We start from the raw sequence: 18,519 nt of genomic DNA on the forward strand, positions 1-18,519 counted from the left end.
GCTTGGAACTGAATAGGGGGCCTGCTGGTACCATCGTACGAATGCAAATGTATGCCTAAACTCTGAGGTGACACCCTCGTGTTCAGTCGCCAGCTTCACTTTATGGGTAAAGTAATAGAGCACTTCGCCAGGTCGCAAGTAGTATTCGTTATTCGCCGCCTTGAAGTATGCCTGGATATGTCGACCTCTATCTGTTCTTGATGTTTCCCTGCTTCTATAATCTTGACCGAGTATGGATACACGAGGAACCTTTCATATAATATTGGTCACCATGGTCACATCAGTGTCAATGTACTGTAATTGGTCACCGGTCGAAGCGTTTCCTGGTAACAGTTGTCATAATACCGGAAAAGACAATCATAATGTACAGGGTTCATAGTGATGTACTTGTTCGATTCCTCCAAACAAGTTGATGGCGGTAGTTCTTCAAAGCCAAGTGCACCATTACCCGGTCCAGCCAACCGCACAAAATCGTCCACATCGAAAAAGTCATTGTTGGTATCTTGAGCTAGCATAGAAAAAGCTGCCATCAACGGAATAACTGTCTTCAAGAGTTGCATTGCGGCATCGAAATATTGATGAGGAATACTAGAAAGGGAATGCGATACGTGATCTGCACCATAGGCTTGCTCCACAAATTTCTTCATATAGGTCATTTCGAATCCGTCTTTGGTGTTTGTGTCGATCTTTTTTAGCCATCCATTACATCATTCAAAACCGAATAACCAGAATGCGTACGTTGGACCAAAATCAAGGATCGTTTCTTGGAGGTGCATATGCAGATGCATATTAGGCATCACGCTCTCTGAACCGTATTCCTCTTGAAACATTTGACAAAACTGGCGTAATAGTTCATGTGCAGTATCAACTTCCGAAACACTTATCGATGGCTTGGAGAAAAGTTGATTCGCCTGCACGAATTTTATCCAAATTCGAAAGTGTTGACCGGTGAGCTTTTCTTTTAGGAGAAATGTCGACACCGTAAGGACCCAAGTACGCCATTCATCGGATTTCAAGCCAACACAACCGGAGCTAATTTTGCCTTTCGGGAGATCGTAGCCAAAAGGTAGAATGATGCGGTTCATTTGTTGCGCCATTATCTCAAAGTCATTATCGCACAAAAGTGGCTGTCCAGTAGCAGTGTTCAATGTGGTTTTCCATACTTTCATACAGTACTTCGCCGTTCCAGAATAGAAATTGTGCATAGGATCGATAATGGTGCACCGTACAAGATCAAGATAGTGAAGTCTGGGCAGTTCCGAATAACGGACACTGTGCTCTCTCTCTAGTTGAGTTCGTTCCTGTAAGGTAGATGCGTTTCTCCAATTTCCCGCCTGCATTAAATTGGCTCTAAGATCGCGACCTTCCCATCGACCAACGTCTGAGAAACCTGAAAAGTCGCGTCTGAGATTACATCCTGGTAAAGCTGAAAAAGTTCGGTTGCATTTGTAGCATGCACGTAAAGACGAAATGCCTACCAGGAATACAGTACATTATTAGCTAAAATAATCTTAAATATGGACTTTTTTTTAAAAAAAAAAAAAAAAAAAAAAAAAAAACCCTATGTCAAGTACCTGTAAAACCTGAAACTTTTCGACCTGCGGGGATATCACAAGCAACCAAGAGAATAGCAGCGCGGATACGTTCGTCTTCTTCGCCAACGCCAACATACAACTGTTCTAGCTCATCAACAAGAGGTCGCAGATAATGGTTGATCTGTTGTTTGCTAGGTTCTTTGCTACCAGGAATAACGCCTGCTAAAATCACATTTTCTGGCTTGTAACGTTCCGTCCTAGGGAGATTGTTGATCGTCAGGTAAATTCCACCGACTGAATGCTGACGCCCGGTGTCAAAAGGCTGGAACCAGTCCACGTTCAAGGTTAAAAGAAGTGACCGTCCATCATCAACAAAACGCTCTCCATATTGATCTTTGAGTTCGTTCCACATGCGACCGTCATAGATATCGTATAAAATATTTGACGGATTGCCAGTTACAGAGGAAGTGCGTTGTCTCCATAGATTGATTTTGTTGACAAAGTTTCCGCGGCGGAACATCATTTGCAGGGTCGGAATAAGAGGAAGATAGCTATATTCCTTGATGGGCACAGGACGGTTTCCAGCGGAACGTTTGAATAATCGGTGACCGCATGGTGATGAGAAGGGAGCTGTTGGATGTCTCGGAATTTCTACGTGCTTGCACCGAACTTGTTCCACAGGATCATTGTACCGTTCCAACTGCAGATCGCCAATACTTTCTGTCTTGTGACAGATGGGGCAGACCACAAAACGAATGATAGACTTGACACTATCAGGTGTACCGACCATTTTTGCGAGGGTCGACAATTCAGCAGGGAATCGAAACTCCATCCCGCACACAAGAAAAATAAAATTGAGGCCCACCATCAATTGTTTCGCCCTTTCCTTAGATAAATACTTGATACAAAAATTGTAAACCCAAGTCATGATGACCCAGGTAAACCAGTTGGCCGAACTTGGTGGCAGCGCTTCTTCGTAGTCGTCCTCCACCTGCTCTTCACGAAGATAATCATCATCATCTGATAGGCCATCTAATAGATGCGGATTTTCCTCATCGATAAGGTCTTCAATATCGATTTCGGCACCATTGTCATCAACCAGTATCTGTCCAAAAACAGCATTATCCGAATCCCCTGGTACAATTCCAGGAACGATGTCAGTCGGATCAAGAGGTTCGTCATCTACTGTTGCAAAATAATTATTGTCAAATAACGGTGAATTGCTGCATATATAAATATATAAATATATATATAAAGGTCAGGTTAAATAAAGGCTAAAAATTCATTGACAGTTCACTTCATAGTTACCGATTATATGAATGCCGGAATGGTATATTACCGGTATCAGGAAAAGAAAGCGGTGTATCATTGGCATTGTCCGGCTCATTCATCTCAACATCGTCGTCTATGAGGAAAAAAAAAAGACGTGAGAAAATATATCAGATAAAATATACAAGTCAATTTACCATCGTCATAGACAGGCGCAGGAGAAAAAAGATGGTGAGAAAGACCCCAACGCTGTATATGTCGGCGAGTTTGCCGGCTGGTTTGTTGTGAATGAAAAATTTCTCCAGATGAGAGTCGAGAAGTACATTTATCGCAGTAACAATCTATATAACGGCTAGAAACAGAAAGTGTAGTATTGTCAGTAAAAATAGGGTTAGTAACGCCATTAGCGCTAGAAGCGCTAGCGGCATGAGCATTGAATTCGCGTTGATAAGACATTGCAGTAATTACAAAAATTGATTAAAGACTCAAAGAAGAGCTATTGTACACGAAGTGCCTAACTGTCTCTCTTAACGACGGTTGCGGCTTAGTGTTTTTTTTCCCCATCCAAAACGAGAATTCGTCCAAAATAAGAATGTTTATTCTGAAAGGGAAGTCTGCATAACACAGAATCCCAAAATGGCAAGTTAGAAATACCGGCCGCGTAAGGAATTAAAAATCACTGGACGTCCGGGTTGTACGGAATAGCTATTTAACTGTAGTGTCACTACACATAATTAGCCGTTTTTATCGGCTTTTTACCGCTAAAAATTTGGAATTTTTACCGGTAAACGGTAAAGTCACCACGTTTTTACCGAATTTTTACCGTTGAAGACGCACCATTTTTACCGGTAAATCCTCGATAAAGTCAGCGTGTTTTTACCGATTCTTTACCGGTAAAAACACATTGAATATACCAAGATGCGCTTCTCTTTCATTGGCTAATTCCAAGATCTTGAACAGCAGGGTGCCCCCTTCATTGGTTCTGAAGACATCTTTACAGCCACGAAAACCATTTCTGATTGGTCTTTTGTCCATCTGAAGAACCTTTTGATTGGCGTCTTTATTCTTCAAGATCTCTTTTGATTGACTAAATACGGAACCTCTTTAGGTTATCGCTTTCATACAATTACTGGGGGATTTTTGCTTATTGGATGCTTATAAATTGTTTTCTTTATTTATTTATTGGTAATAAATCGAAAAATGATAGTAAACTCTTCAATGGTTGTCTATACTACATTGGATATGTATAAAATGCTATGAACATGTTCTAAACTTACCTTAGACATACAGCGATGCTGCTTAGTAAAGAATAAAAAGACAGACAAACTTACAAAGGCAAATATCAGCAGAGTGCTTGAAAGAGACCATGAATATGATAGCTGATTTCGGCAGCAGTTGAGGGTGCGAACTATAGAGACAACTTCTTTAGCCTCTATGTATGTTAGAAGATGCCATAAACAATACTTACAGTGCGACTCCTTATAGCGATAAACCATCGTTGCAATAGCTCATTCTACATGTCATAAGAACATGTTCAGTAACATAGAAATTTACACATTTACTTTGGTATCGGCTGTTACATACCTAGTACTATAGCTTGTAAATAGCATACCGCCGCTTTGATAAATGATTTTGGCATGGATACCATCTTCTTTAAACTCTAGACGTGTCAAGAGATACATGAGCATTGTCTCCGTCAAAACCATATACGTCTTATTACACATCTGCAGAAAAACTTACCTGAACTGCTTCATCTTCATGTCTAAACTGCAAGAAAAGTGGAATAATTTTAGCTATGAAAAGTATAGTAAAGAAGTACAATACAACGACTTATCAAAAATAATAGGATAGCAGAGAAAGACAGATATTGTTGTTGATTTTCCAATTCCTGTTTAATAGATGACTCACCGTGTAACATTCTACCATGTATCTGATGACGTGTTCGCTAGATTTGGCAATGGGAAACGAGCTAGTTCTCGAATTGGGTAAGAAAATAACATGTCAAATCAATCATACCTCTTTATCACTCACTTGTACTTTTAAAAACATCATGTCAAACGAACGAAGGCCCCCTCAAGTGCAATCCTCCCGACCAGTGCATGTGCACTCAGTGCCTGCTCTTCCGATAATCTCCCGGGATTCAAGTGACGTAGCAGCATTGAAGCAGCGTGTGGCAGTTCTTGAACGACTAGTCGCTGAAGGAGACCGTCCAAAGAAACGCTCCTCTGTCACCATCGACCATGCTGATTATAAGCTGAGAGTAAGCAGTGTACATAATATATCCAATTTGCTGATAAGAATCACTGACCGTTTCAAACAGAGACTTATTCGTAAGCATTACGAAGCAAATTTTGCAAATGACCCAAATCTCTGCTTCGATTTGAATAAATTCGTCTTTGAGAAGCCAAATAAGAACGTCGTGAAGGCCTTGCAGGATTACATCGCCAACATTTCCAGTGACGAGAGGGAGCCTGACTGGACTCCCGAATTCGTATACCAAAAGTGCCGCAGTTACCTGAATGGGCTGCGAAGTAAGGCAAAAAAAAGCCCAGAAGACCTCCAGAACGAAAGTCGCACCAATGCTACCCGGCAAAAACGGGATCGCGTTAGTATTCGAAACAATACAATCGAATTAAAAAATAAGACTAACCTGAGTACCTGTGTAGAAATGCCAGGCCCGGCTCAATGCCTTCAGGGCAAATGAAGGCCTAACTACATCTTTCCCTGGGGCTGGAAAGCTCCTCGACAAGCGATTGATGTCTGACAAGGAGGATGTGAAGGACGAAGACGGTTTCGTCGTGAAGACAAAGATGCTTCGGCCCAACTGGAGAAGTCCTCAGGTTAGCAAATCAGATTAAACCACTTGCATGAACGTCCCAAAGAATAACATGTATCTCTATAGGCAAATGCCTTTTTGGATGAGCTTTCAAAGCTCGCGGAAAAGGACAAGTTGTCGCAGCAGAAGAAACGCGTCAAAGTAGTGCGTATTCCGAAAGAATATGTGCTGGTGGATCAGCACGTTGATGCAGAACTTTTGGAGGAGCTTCCCGATGAGGCGAAAAGACAATAAATACATTTTTTTTATACTGTAAGAAACTAAAACAACGCAAGTGTTCAGTACCGATCCACTGAAAAGTCAAAGGCATACACCACTTACTTTAGGGAATATATTACATGTTGACTTTTCGCAGTAAAGGAATGATGACGACGTTGTTATCGAGCCAGCTAGTGATTGCCACAGGTTGATATATACGATGCACAGGGAGGATGCACGTATTATCCATCTCGTCAAAATCGCATCGCCAAACAGAAAGCCCAAGGTTGTCAAAGGAGGTGGGATTGTATGGTTGATACCAACGCACGAAAGCAAATGTATGTTTGAATTCGATGTCTTCGGTGCTATCATGCGTTGGTAATCGCTGGACATGTTGGAAATAATATTGCACCTCTCCAGGTCGCAGATAGTATCCACTATTGGCAGAACTAAAATACGCCTGGATGTGACGACCCCGACCCGTTCTCGCAGCTTCGCGGCTTCTGAACTCTTGGCCAAAGATTTGGCATCGTGCGTACTTCTGAATCCGGTCCATCACCATTCTCAAATGAATGTTGACCGAATCGGTCACCGGGCGGAATGGTAGCTGCAGGCGCTCGTAGTGGCTGTAGAGGCACCTGTAATGCATGGGATCCATTTTGACATACTGGCCGATGCTGAAGAGTATGACTGACTGAGGCAAAGCTTCATACCCCACAACACTATTAGCATTTTCAGGGTGGGCCAACTGGATGAACTCGTACGCATCAGCGACATCGTTCGTAGCGGTACTTGCGGTTGCCGCACCAATGTTTGGAAGAACGGCGTGCAATGCTCTACCAAACATTGGGTGGATCTCCAGGGCATGGCGAACCGAATGCAGCAATTGATCACCTAATTATAATTTCACATTAATTTCAAAATACCGAATGCAGATAGGGGAGAATTACCATAATATTGCTCTTGGTATTTGCGCATTATGGTGACCTCAAAGCCATCTTTGCTATTTGTTGCAAAGCTTTTCAGACACCCGTTCAGTCTCTCAAAACTAAACAACCAAAATGCGTAGACCGGCCCAAAGTCCAAGATGCTTTCCCGCAAATGCATATGCAAATGCATGTTGGGAGTGATTTCTTCGGTACCGTAACGCTGCTGGTAAGAATGGCAGAAATCACGCAGCAGTTCGTGCGCTTCATCTAGCTTGCTACGTTCGATGGCTGGTCTTGAAAGGAGTCTGTTCGCGTTCACAAACTTCATCCAGATCGTGAAGTCGGCTCCGATCAGCTTCTCTTTCAAGAGAAAAGGAGAAACTAGCACCCATGTGCGCCATTGGTCAGACGTCAGGTTGGCACACCCAGAGTTGACTTTGCCACTTGGCAGATCGTAGCCGGAAGGGAGAAGCATTCTGCCCAACTGATCTGCCATCGCCTGGAAATCCCGGTCGTTCAGCATGAGCTGGTCAGTATGGGGTTGCAGCGACGTCTTCCAAAGCCCCATACACCGCTTTGCGGTGCCCGAATACAGATTGTGCATTGGATCAACTACCGTACAACGGACAAGATCCAAATACTTCAGACGATGCAATTCTGAAAACCGGACACCGTTCAGCTTCTCTTGAGAAGCACGCTGCTGCAAGGTGGTGGCTGCCTTCCACTGTTTTGCCTCTTGCCTGTTTTCTGCAGCGCTGCCTCTCTCCCAACTGTCAACATCAAGGAAACCCGAGAAATCGCGTTGAAGGTGGTTACCGGGTACACCTGGGAATGAGCGTTTGCATTTGTAGCAAGCCCGAAATGACCCGATACCTATATATTAAACTTCAGATTTTTTTTTTCATTAGGAAGAATGTTGAATGATCTCATACCTGTGAAGCCTGAAACTTTTCGCGCTGCAGGTATGTCACATGCAACCATGAGGATCGCCACACGAATGCGCTCATGATTGATGCTAATACCTACATACAGGTCTTCCAATTCATCGACGAGTGGGCGCAGATAATGATTTATCTGATACGTCTTTGGCTCATGCGGCCCAGGGATCACACCAACGAGGATCACGTTCTCTGGCTTGAATCGTTGGGACCGGGGGAGGTTGTTCACTGCAAGATATATGGCACCAACAGAATGCATGCGACCTGTGTCAAATCCTGTAAGTTTATGAACATAAACCAAATCTAGTCCACCAATTTGTAGGCTTACCTGTGTCGAATTCTTGGAACCAATCTACGTTTAACGTCAGCAGGACGGATCGTTCATCATCCGCGAAGGTGTTATTCTCGACGTCTCTCACTTCATGCCACATCCGGCCGTCATAGACGTCGTAGAGCACGTTGGTATCCCCTCTGCGGATCCTCCACCCATTGATTGCTTGTTGAAAGCCGTCGCGTGCAAACATCATCGCCAGGGTCGTTTTGACTGAGTTGTAAGCATACTCTTTGATGGGAGCAGCCTTGTTTCCGGACGTGAGTTTGAATAATCAGTTATTGCAAGGAGGACGTTGCGGAAAGTCACGATATTTGCACAAAAGATTATTGACAGGATCAGCAAATTCGTCCAACCGATACTAACTCATGCGAGTAGTATGGTGGCAAGACGGGCAAATGACAAACTTGATTACTCCTTGACCTTCCATTGACGAGCGGATGTGGTTGCGAAGGGTGGACACCTTTGCAGGAAGCCAAAAAGGAGCGCCACAGTAATCGAGCAAGGCGTTCAGGAAAAGGATGAGCAGTTCCATAGCCGACTCAGAAGTGTACCGCAGCTGAAAGAACACCAGAAATACTGCAATGAGCAAGTACATGGGATTCACTGTGGATTCGACTGCTTCTTCCTCCTCTTGCAAAACGACTTCATTCCGGAGATAGTCATCATCGGCACCAGATTCGAGGAAACCGTCGACATCGGTAGGCAGATTTTCGGAATCAACGATCTCTCCTGCGTCGTCCACAACGAGCTCTCCGAAAACAGCATCATCGGAGTCAAAAGGTACGTTACTGGTGATAACGACGTCGTCCATTTCGTACTCCATGTTGAAGTCATCGTTTGTCACCGGTTCAGGTTCATTGTCTGTTTTCGACGAGGTAAATAAAATAAAACTACTAGGTCTCTTGCAGCACTATGATTTTTTTTACCTTGACTGGCGAGCAAAGGAGAAATGCCTCTGTTAGCAAGATGTTCACGCACAGTGCGAGGTTGCTGCTTCACAAAAAACAATTTGCCCTTGACAAGCTTAGTGCACTTTGCGCAATGGCAAGGACCATATTGGTAAGAGATTGAGCCGGACATCTTAATTGAAGCGATAATTAAGTAAAGACTTTCAAAATAGAGGGAAAAAGTTAAAGAAGCTTTTTTATTTTTTGGACAACAAAAATAAACACCGAAAAAAGAGATGGTGATCTGTCTTTGATAAGCCATTAAGATGGTATGAGTGACAAGTGCATGATATGATTGATTCATCATTGAGTAAGCATTTGAATTAGGAAGCAAGCCAATATCCAAAAATAAGCTCAAGTATCCATGACGACGACACCATACTGAAGAAAAAAACGCATACTAAAAAAAAGGGGGGGAATAGGTGGGGTAAACATTGACCAATCACAACCGCAGCTCCAGAACATTGCAATGCAAAGCAGTTTTTACCGGTAAAAACGCCGGTAAATTTTTGTTAAATTTTACCGGTAAAACGGTAAAAACAGCTAATTATGTGTAGTGTGTTCCAAATCGAGTAATGTTTTTCCGTGAGAAAAGTGTCCTTTAGCAGAAGAACGTCGTCACTATGTCCGAGGTGAAAGATTATTTTATTGAAGGCTATGGAGACCAGACCGGTGGCAGCAATAGGCCTCGCCTTTAAGAGTGCAGAAGGAATATTGGAAACAAAAAGAAAAAAAAAAAAAAAAAAAAAAAAAAAAAACTAATCAATGATCAGAACAATAAAAGAAAAAAAGAGCAGTAGAAGGATGAATGTAGAACAAATAAAAGTAACGAAAAAAGAAGAGATGAAAAGACGAGCTCAAGGTTCAGTGTTGGAAGACGCGGTTTGTACCGGGGGGAGACTTTGTAATTGAGAGAGAAAAGTGGATCCAGATATGTCTGAGGCAGTGTCCGAAAATTCCTCATCGGGCTGGCAGATTTGTTCGATCGCAAAGAGGATTGAGCAGACTATTGGCCACCAATCAGACCAGTGAGAGAGAAGGGTTGGTGAAGGGCTGGGAGGGATGTTTCGTGGTAACTGATTGATAACAAAGTCCAAAGGGTTTGGGCTCACATTGTCGGCCACTCGTAGTCTCGCGGCAACATCTAAGCAATGTAGAAGATGGTTTCGGGAGGCGTGGCCATATCCGCATTGGCAAGCAATGGGACGACCTGGTAGCCAGCCCATTTTCCAACGCAGGAGTCAGCTTCGTTCGTATACTGTCATAGGCAGGGTCAAGAGCGGGTCACAACCAAGGGTTGGACGACAGGCATAGAGTAGAACTGGGGCCGTGGGAGAAGAGCGGAGGAGAGTAAGCTGTTGCTGGCGATATTGTTTGCATGCTTTCTGAACATTATTGCCTGTAGCAAAGTGGTCGATGCGATCTTGGGTAGGGGTCATGTCATTGGAAAAAGCCGAGTCAATCCAGATCGGATTTTCTTCACAAAGTCGAATCCAGCAGAAACTATTGCTCTTGGGGGCAGAAGTAAGGAACGGGATAAGTGTGGCTAGGAGGGTAGCCTCTGGGAGCCAGTGCGCACGGACGATGAACTTAAAGGCTAAAATATGTGCGCGCTCTCGCATCGACAGCAAATTGGTCAAGTGGCGGAAGACTGTCGTTGAGGCGCGGCTATGTCCACCAAAAGCAAGTCGTAGGCATTGATCTTGGGCTTTTTCAAGCAGTTTGAGATGTCGGACAAGGAAAGTACAGATGCACAGTCCATACTCGAATTTGGGGCGGATAAATGTTGCATATAAGCGTGCAGTAGTCAGGCGAGAGAAAGCTGGGGAACGAACACTGAGTGGAAGAATTGTTGCACGCATGGCCCCAATTGCGAAGGATGTGTTGCGCTGTATGAGGAGGTCTGTGGAGATAGCACCTTTGTCAGTAAATGGTATACCCAGGTATGTGAAGTTTTGTGCTTTGGGCAGGGGCGAGCCGTAGAGTTTTAAGGGCGGTGCACCATAATCGCTTGGACAGTTTAAGATCACACACTTGGTTGGGTTCCATCGATATCCGAGAGAATGCGAGTGTTCTTCGGCGCGTTTAAGTAGTCGCGGCATGAGTTCAGAGGCAGCTACGATAACAACATCATCAGCATACAATAGGCAATTGATCCATTTGCCGTTGTGTTGGCGTTGGGGTGTGGTGCTGTAATAGCGTGCAGAGAGTGGGAGGCGAATGTCACGGAGGTGGGCTGGAAGGCTGTTGATGTAAATGGAGTAGAGAAACGGGGATAAGATCGACCCTTGTAGCACTCCAGTACTGTACGCGGCCAAAACGAACGTGAGGTGCTTCCATTAACGATGACTTCAATGCAGACATTGTCAAAAAGGCTTTGTAGGAGGCCGAGGAGAGCAGGAGAGATGGACGGTTCGAGAGCACGCCATATGATTGCTCGATCGACGGTATCATACGCCGATTTAATGTCAAGAAAAGCCAGTACTGGAGTTTCGCCCATGTGGTCAAGGGTGTGTTGGCGACAGAGTTCATGGAGGCACAAGGCCTGGTCCAAAGCACTGCGGTTAGCACGAAAACCACCCTGCGCAATATCCAGTTCGGGTGCTGTGTCCTCCAGGGGCTGTTGGATGCAGAGTTCAAGAAGTTTGCGTAGAATGGACGTCAGGCTAATTGGGCGGAAATTCCCTGGATCGAGTGGGTCCCCTTTCTTGTAGATGGGTATCACCTGGGCAGTGCACCAGAGTGTCGGAACGTAAGACCATTGCCAACAGAGGCGGAATAAGAGTGTGAGTACTGGCACAACTGTATCAATAATGGGTAAAAACATTTCTGTGCGGAGGTGGTCCGATCCTGGGGCTTTGCGACGGGCCAAGCGTTTTAGAAGAGCATATTGCACTGTGGTCTCTGAGATGGGGCAATCGCCATGAGTGAGTGGGTGAGGACCAGGTGGTATCGGTGGGGACGGATAACTTGTGGTGGGAAGCACAGCACCAGAAAAAACAGTTTGTAGATGATTGGCCATGGTAGATGCAGCCATTGGTGGGCCTTCAGGGTGAGCAAATTGTATGTTATTTGCGCGGTTACGGCGGATTTGTCGCACCAGAGAGGTGGTCTCGGCCAGTGGCTGGTGGGAAATTTTCTGGCAAAATTGCTTCCAAGTGAGACGACGGCGGCGGCGAAGTTCAGATTGGTATTTGGCACAAGCTTGGTGGTATTGGAGCCATCGAGCAGCTTTAGTCAGGCCAGATGTCCTTTTCCAGGCTCGGCGGCATTTTTCGCGGTTGTCAAAATGTTTCTGTAAATCATCTGTTCAGAACCAGGCATGAGCACGATCTCGGGGTTTCTTGCGTCCAACAGAGTCATCCAGGGCATGGTGAATAGTAGCAGTCAATTGTTGTGCGAGGCCATCTAAATCTGGGCGATCGAGATGTTGGGAGGCAGTGAGATTGGTCAGGTTATTCAAAACGGTGCGGAGTGGCCGCAGTGTTTGCTTGATGATGGAGGAGTATGTGCAATCAGGCTCAGCTAATCGACTCAAATTCCAAAGAATCCGGGGATGCTGGTCATTTTCAGTCGGTCTAGGTAGGAGACAATGAAGCGAAATGGGACTATAGTCGGACCCGAGGGAAAGATCGTCATGGACCACTAATCGTGGGTTATGGAGCACGTTGGTGCTGATAAAGAGATCAATCACACTATGGAAATATTCGCCGGTGGTTGAGTTGGTGCAGGTGTGGGAGTGATAGGTTGGGATGCCATAGGCAAGTAGTGAGTTCCAGCATGTGAGTCCATGCTCAACAATCCAATCATGCATCAAAGAACCTCTCGGGGTAGTGCGAGTATCACCAAGTAGTGATCGGTGACGAGCATTAAGATCGCCGCAAATGATGGTGTTAGTTTGCGAAACATGAGTCTGGGTTGGCAAAGTGTGCAGAATCTCGATGGCTTCTTGGTCGGGCAAGGCTGGAGGTAGATATACGCAATGGATGAGATAGGTCCTGACTTGGCAGGATAGTACGTATTTGGAGGCTGATGGGAAATGTGTAACTGGATATGGACAGTTGGGATTGACAAGTAGGCTGACTCCCATTTCACCGCGGAAAGTATTTGCTACTGGCGTTGCGTACGTGTGATATTGTGTCCAGTTGGTTAGGAAGCGCAGAGGGGATAGAAGCCATGTTTCTGTCAAAAAGAGGAGGTGGGTGGATGGAATAGAATCGAGTATTGCTTGAATGGTGTGGCGGGCACATCCATTAGCATTCCAGAGTGTCATTTTCAGTATGGTATCGTGGGGGATCGGTCTTGTTGATGGGTCACTCATTGGTGGGTCGCAGGTTGACCGTCACCTGAAGGAGTTGTGGATGCTTGCGTTTGGTCGTTCTGGGTGACATCTTCCATGTCAGAGGCCTCAGAGGAGGCTGTATTTTCAGAAGTTGTAGCAGTAAGCGACTCGTGGATCTGTTCATATGTCAACCATTGGTTAGTAACAAATTGGCGGGCAACTGCAGGGCGGATCGTGGGGCGCAAGAAGGCTAAAACTTTCAACAGGCGGTTTTTGTGGATTTCGGTCATTTTTTGTTGACGAGCATCTTCAGAGAGGTCTACAAATTCTTTGGCACGGAGGTGGACGGCGGCACAGGGATCAAAATTTTCGAGTGGCTTGATTGTGTGCGTTGCAAGGATAGAGAGTGCAGTGGAGACATAGTCGTTATGGAGCAGAAGAGCGATGACTTTGTTGGCCGGGTAGTGGATGTCCAGGATACGTGAGTTATCCAATTTAAGTTGACGGAATTTTGTGCGCACCTTGGAGATGGGTTCGCGGTATCGATTAGGCAGGTACACATAGCGAAAACCGGTGGTGTCAGATTCAGTAAGAAACGTACGGGCAATGGCCTCGACCTTACGGCGAGGAAGCGGGCGGCGTCGAGCATTTTTTGCGGCTACAGCAGCAAAAGAAGTAGGGGCAGGCGTAGGTGTGGGAGCGAGAGGGTGAGCATGAATTGATGCATCTGAGCCCAAAGTTTTCGGAGCAGTTGAAATTTTCGGCAGGGGGAGAGATTTCCTTTGCTGAGTTTCAAGTTGAGCTATTTTTTTCTGTGCTTTAGCAAGTTCAGTGCGAAGCGTTTTGTTTTCCGCAATTAATGCTTGCAGTTTCGAAAGGCTCTGTGCCTGTCGTTGCATTTGCATTTGGAAGGGCACAAACCAGCTGGGAATTTCCGGATTCGTGAAGTTCAATGAAGCGGCATCCGGCAGTTTGAAGTTAAAACTCATGAGAGGATCAGTTTCCTCCATGACGCGATCTGGCGATGGAGAAGTCATTTCACGGGAGTTTCGATGTTGTTTCACCCCGGATCTGGTACGTATGTCGCGGGGGAAAATGACTGGGGAGCGGTCGCCGAGTGTGCGTTTGCGTCGGTTTACAGGTAGATCTTCGCTACAAGCAGTCGATGCGAATTTGGTGTTCTGGTCTTGCTGATCAGGAATCGCGATGTTGGAATCAGTTGGGGGCTGTTCAGAACTTGATGCTCTCGATGGATGCAAGTCTTCGGGGGACTCCTGCTGGGTGCTGGTGGATGGATGGATGGTTTTTTTGTTGGATGTATGCGTATTCGTCGTCAATGCTACTACTTCCAAATCGGGTAAATGTTTTTCCGTGAGAAAAGTGTCCTTTAGCAGAAGAACGTGTGTCACTATGTCCGAGTGGTTAAGGAGTGTGACTAGAAATCACATGGGCTCTGCCCGCACAGGTTCAAATCCTGTTGGTGACGATTTTTCCTTATTTGTCGTGTGTTGAATCTTTTTGTGTGTCGGACCTGTTAGCGGTCCTCTAAACGTTGTCGTACTTCACTCAGATCTGATATACCGGCAAGATCACCAGAGTGGGAAACAAGAGGATTAGGGATAGGAAAGATAATGCTTTATTTTTGTCAATTATAAGGAGATATTTATATGTGCTTATTCGGTCTATGTTCTTAAAGAGGATAATGGCTGAGCGGCTAAAACTTTGATAAAAGGATGGTTATACTTAGCAAGATGCTAAGCTGATTACCATTTTCGGATGTTATCCGCTTCAGCCACGACAATGTTTTGCCTTAATGACTCACGGTTTGTAAATATCAACAACAAAGCTCAGTATGAGTAATAGTTGATATATCATGAATAGATAGCATTGTTATAATAGAATATAAAAAGAAACCCCAAAACATTGAATAAACATCATCATTCGTTTTATTGTCAGTTACGCCAGTTCTTCTTTTGCGCTGATTAGATTTACTATACCAAAGTTTAGCAAATATGGAAGACAGCGCATTGGCTCGTCTGCAGATCGATGTCTGGAGGAACCTTCGAGAAGGTATGAAGGACCAATGGATGAACGAGGCATACCAAAGGTATTGCCTGGAAAATGGAAGAAATATAGACCGAATCTGTTCAGTATTAAAGTGGTCCATAATACTTCTTGATTAGTTATGTTTCGAAATAATAGAAAACCTTGCAGGAAGTTGATGAGAACCTTCCTGAAGATTGTAGACATAAAAATGATCTTGATAGAAAATATAAATATGACCATGTTATGGTAGAAATAAAGAATGAACACAACTATAGATTTAAACTGAACTCTAAAGAAGTACTCAGATCTGACAACTGGTAGCGGCTGAAAAGAAACCTGACCTGAGCCCAATTACTATTATGACGAGACTGGAACTATGGACGCACAAATGAAGACTCTCACCAAAGCTTTGGCTTACCTTCTGGAACGCGAGAAGAAGAAGGAAGAAAATGCCGAAAAGCAGACCCAAGATGCAGAAGTCAAGGTTCCTCTGCCTGCGAAGTTCCGAGGTGTCAAGGACCCTGTCATTATAGAAAACTGGATCGATGATGTAGACCAATACTTCACCTTTACAAAAATGCCGGAGGAACAGCGGTTCAACTTTACTGTTATGCTCCTCAAAGACAAGGCGAAGATGTGGTGGCGACATCACAAGCAGACTAGTGGTAATGATACGATCGATAACTGGGGAGACTTATGCAATGCCATTCGACATTACTTTGTCCCAACTGGTGTGTACTGACAAGTCCATAGAAAGTTGCATAACCTACGACAAACTGGTTCTGTGCAACGTTATGCCGAAGAATTCCAGGACTTGAGAGCGATCGCTGGTGATGTCTCGGAAGCGGAAGCTTTGGACCGCTTCACTTGTGGTTTATGTATTCCGATCCAGGAATATGTGTACACTTATAGACCGGAGACTCTGGATTGTGCCATCGAGTTGGCTATAGACTACGAAGATGCTCGCCGTGATAATTTCCATCCCGTATTCCGTCTCCAGCAAGCTCAACGTCGGTTCAATGGACCCGAACCAATGGATCTGGACTTGCATGAATTGGCTCGTCCCAGGAGACAATGACATCCCAACTGTGATATAGATGGATAGAAACGTTGAGTATGATGAGACTGTTGTTTATTCTCGAAAGAGATGATCTCTTTAGTATCTGGTATTCAAAGATAATAACTGGTATCGGGATTTGAATGTATAAATAGTGTGTAACTACCCTAGTGTCTCTTATCTGCTTAAACCGAGGTAATTCTTATGTAGTGGTATATAGACCCTACCTATACGACACCAACGGTAAGAAGCACGTCAAGACCCTAAAGTGCTATGCCTGTGACCAGGAAGGTCACCTCGTGAAGGATTGCCCAGTGGTTAAAGCGGCCAAAGCTGCTTTAAAAGTCAACACGCAATAGGTCAAGAGGGGGCCGTATTGCACAAAGAAGATATAACCACCCCTCTACCGGAACTAGGTCCTGGAAGCAAGAATCAGGGCGGTGATGTCAAGAAATCGAAAGCTTCTTCCCCTTTCAAGTGGTACCAGGACAAGGAAACTCACAACCGTTGGCAAAAGGAACGCGACCATTTGGAAGAATTACAGCATTTGGCCAACAAAGGACGTGGTGCAATTGGTTTGCCCACATATAAAGGTTATATCGCCAGAGAATCTATGCAAGTTATTATCGACTCGGGAGCCTCAGTGAACTATGTATTCAAATGTCTGGCAAAAGGTTTGCTGCAACGCAAGTTGAAATGCGCTCTGCCAGTTAAGTCTGCTAGTAACAAGACGATCATGGTGGATACGATGGTCAAGGTACCTTTCTCCTTTGGACAAGTCGAGAAAGAAGATCACATCGAGGCATTGGTGATTCCCAGTCGATTCGATCTCATTTTGGGCATGGATTGGCTTGAAATGGTTAACCCGTCCATAGACTGGAAGACGAAAACATGGCAGATCCAGACAGCAAAGGGCGAGATAGTGCTCTCCTCTAACGAATGAACGGACGATGACGAACTGAATTTTGTGTGTTGCCTGAGGCAAGTGATCAAGTCGATCAAGCAGCGAAAAGAAGTAGCCCTGTTGTTGGTCAACAGCGAGAACGACATCAAGGTGGTGTCCGATATATTGAAGAAAGCTGCTAAGTGGATCGAGGGATATAAAGACCTATTCTCAGACAAGTTACCTGGTTTGCCTCCAGAACGCGACGTACAGCATGTGATTAACGTTGGCGACGCAACATCCGTATCAAAAAACCCCTTCAAGATGAGTCCGCGTGAACTGGATGAACTTCAGTGACAGATCAAGGCGTTATTGGACAAAGGCTTGATCGAACCCAGCAAGTCACCATGGGGTGCTTCAGTATTGTTTGTACGAAAAAAGGATGGTAGCATGCATACAGTATGTGTGTTGGCTATCGAGCTTTGAACAAACTGACAGTTTGAAACACTTCTCTATTACCACAAATTGATGAATGTTTGGATCGCTTGGCTGGCGCACGTATTTTGTCTTCTTTAGATCTCAAGAGCGGATATCATCAAGTATGATTACGTGACAAGGATCAACTGAAAACTGCATTTAACACTCAATATGGACAGTATCAGTTCAAGGTGTTACCTTTTGGTTTGATGAACGCTCCACCAATGTTTCAAGCAATGATGAATTGAATTCTCGAAGAATATATCAATCGATTCATATTAGTTTATCTCGATGATATTCTGGTGTACAGCTATAATGAGAAAGAACACAAGAAGCACTTGCACATAGTGTTGGAAAAATTGTGTGAACACAAGCTGTTTCTGAACCCAGACAAATGCGAATTTGGTGTCGACGATTGGTGTTCGTTGAATTTCGAGTGACTAAGGATGGTATCCTGCTCAAGAAAGGGAATTATTTGCTATCCTTCATGCTTTGCACATATGGTGATGTTTTTTGGACGGTACCAAGTATGTGGTATACATGGATCATTTGCCACTTTGGTACCTATATTCACAGAAGACTCCGACCCTTAGGCTGGTACGCTGGATTAATGAGCTGGAACTGTACGACCCTGATATTCAGTATCGACCAGGCAAACAACAAGTAGTACCAGATGCACTCTCTCTGATCGTTCAAGACCCTGATGATGACCATGATGAGAAGCCTGTAGTGCCCGAATACTTATACTTAATGGACACGGTGATGCCTGTGGTGCATGATACAGATTG

The 18,519-nt window shown here is 44.7% G+C and overlaps 2 protein-coding genes and 1 non-coding gene across 3 annotated transcripts; 2 read left to right on the forward strand and 1 right to left on the reverse strand.

Annotated features, from left to right (window-relative positions):
- Positions 1–4,854: 4,854 nt before the first annotated feature.
- Positions 4,855–5,874, forward strand: BYT42DRAFT_618783 (uncharacterized protein; the record flags this gene model as incomplete). Its single annotated transcript, XM_051572331.1, has 4 exons — positions 4,855–5,064; positions 5,125–5,409; positions 5,471–5,644; positions 5,707–5,874. 4 exons carry the CDS (start codon positions 4,855–4,857, stop codon positions 5,872–5,874), a joined length of 837 nt encoding a protein of 278 aa, XP_051418094.1.
- A 6,560-nt stretch (positions 5,875–12,434) lies between these two features.
- Positions 12,435–13,771, reverse strand: BYT42DRAFT_481524 (Endonuclease/exonuclease/phosphatase; the record flags this gene model as incomplete). Its single annotated transcript, XM_051563688.1, has 2 exons — positions 12,435–13,302; positions 13,437–13,771. Coding segments are annotated over 2 exons (1,203 nt in total), but the record flags the coding sequence as incomplete, so codon positions are not given.
- Positions 13,772–14,672: 901 nt separating this feature from the next.
- BYT42DRAFT_t158 lies at positions 14,673–14,754 on the forward strand. Its single transcript has one exon. It is a non-coding gene; the product is annotated as a tRNA-Ser (tRNA).
- Positions 14,755–18,519: the final 3,765 nt, after the last annotated feature.

The sequence above is a fragment of the Radiomyces spectabilis genome, assembly GCF_025331425.1.
Source record: "Radiomyces spectabilis strain NRRL 2753 chromosome Unknown BYT42scaffold_19, whole genome shotgun sequence".
Lineage (NCBI taxonomy): Eukaryota > Fungi > Mucoromycota > Mucoromycetes > Mucorales > Radiomycetaceae > Radiomyces > Radiomyces spectabilis.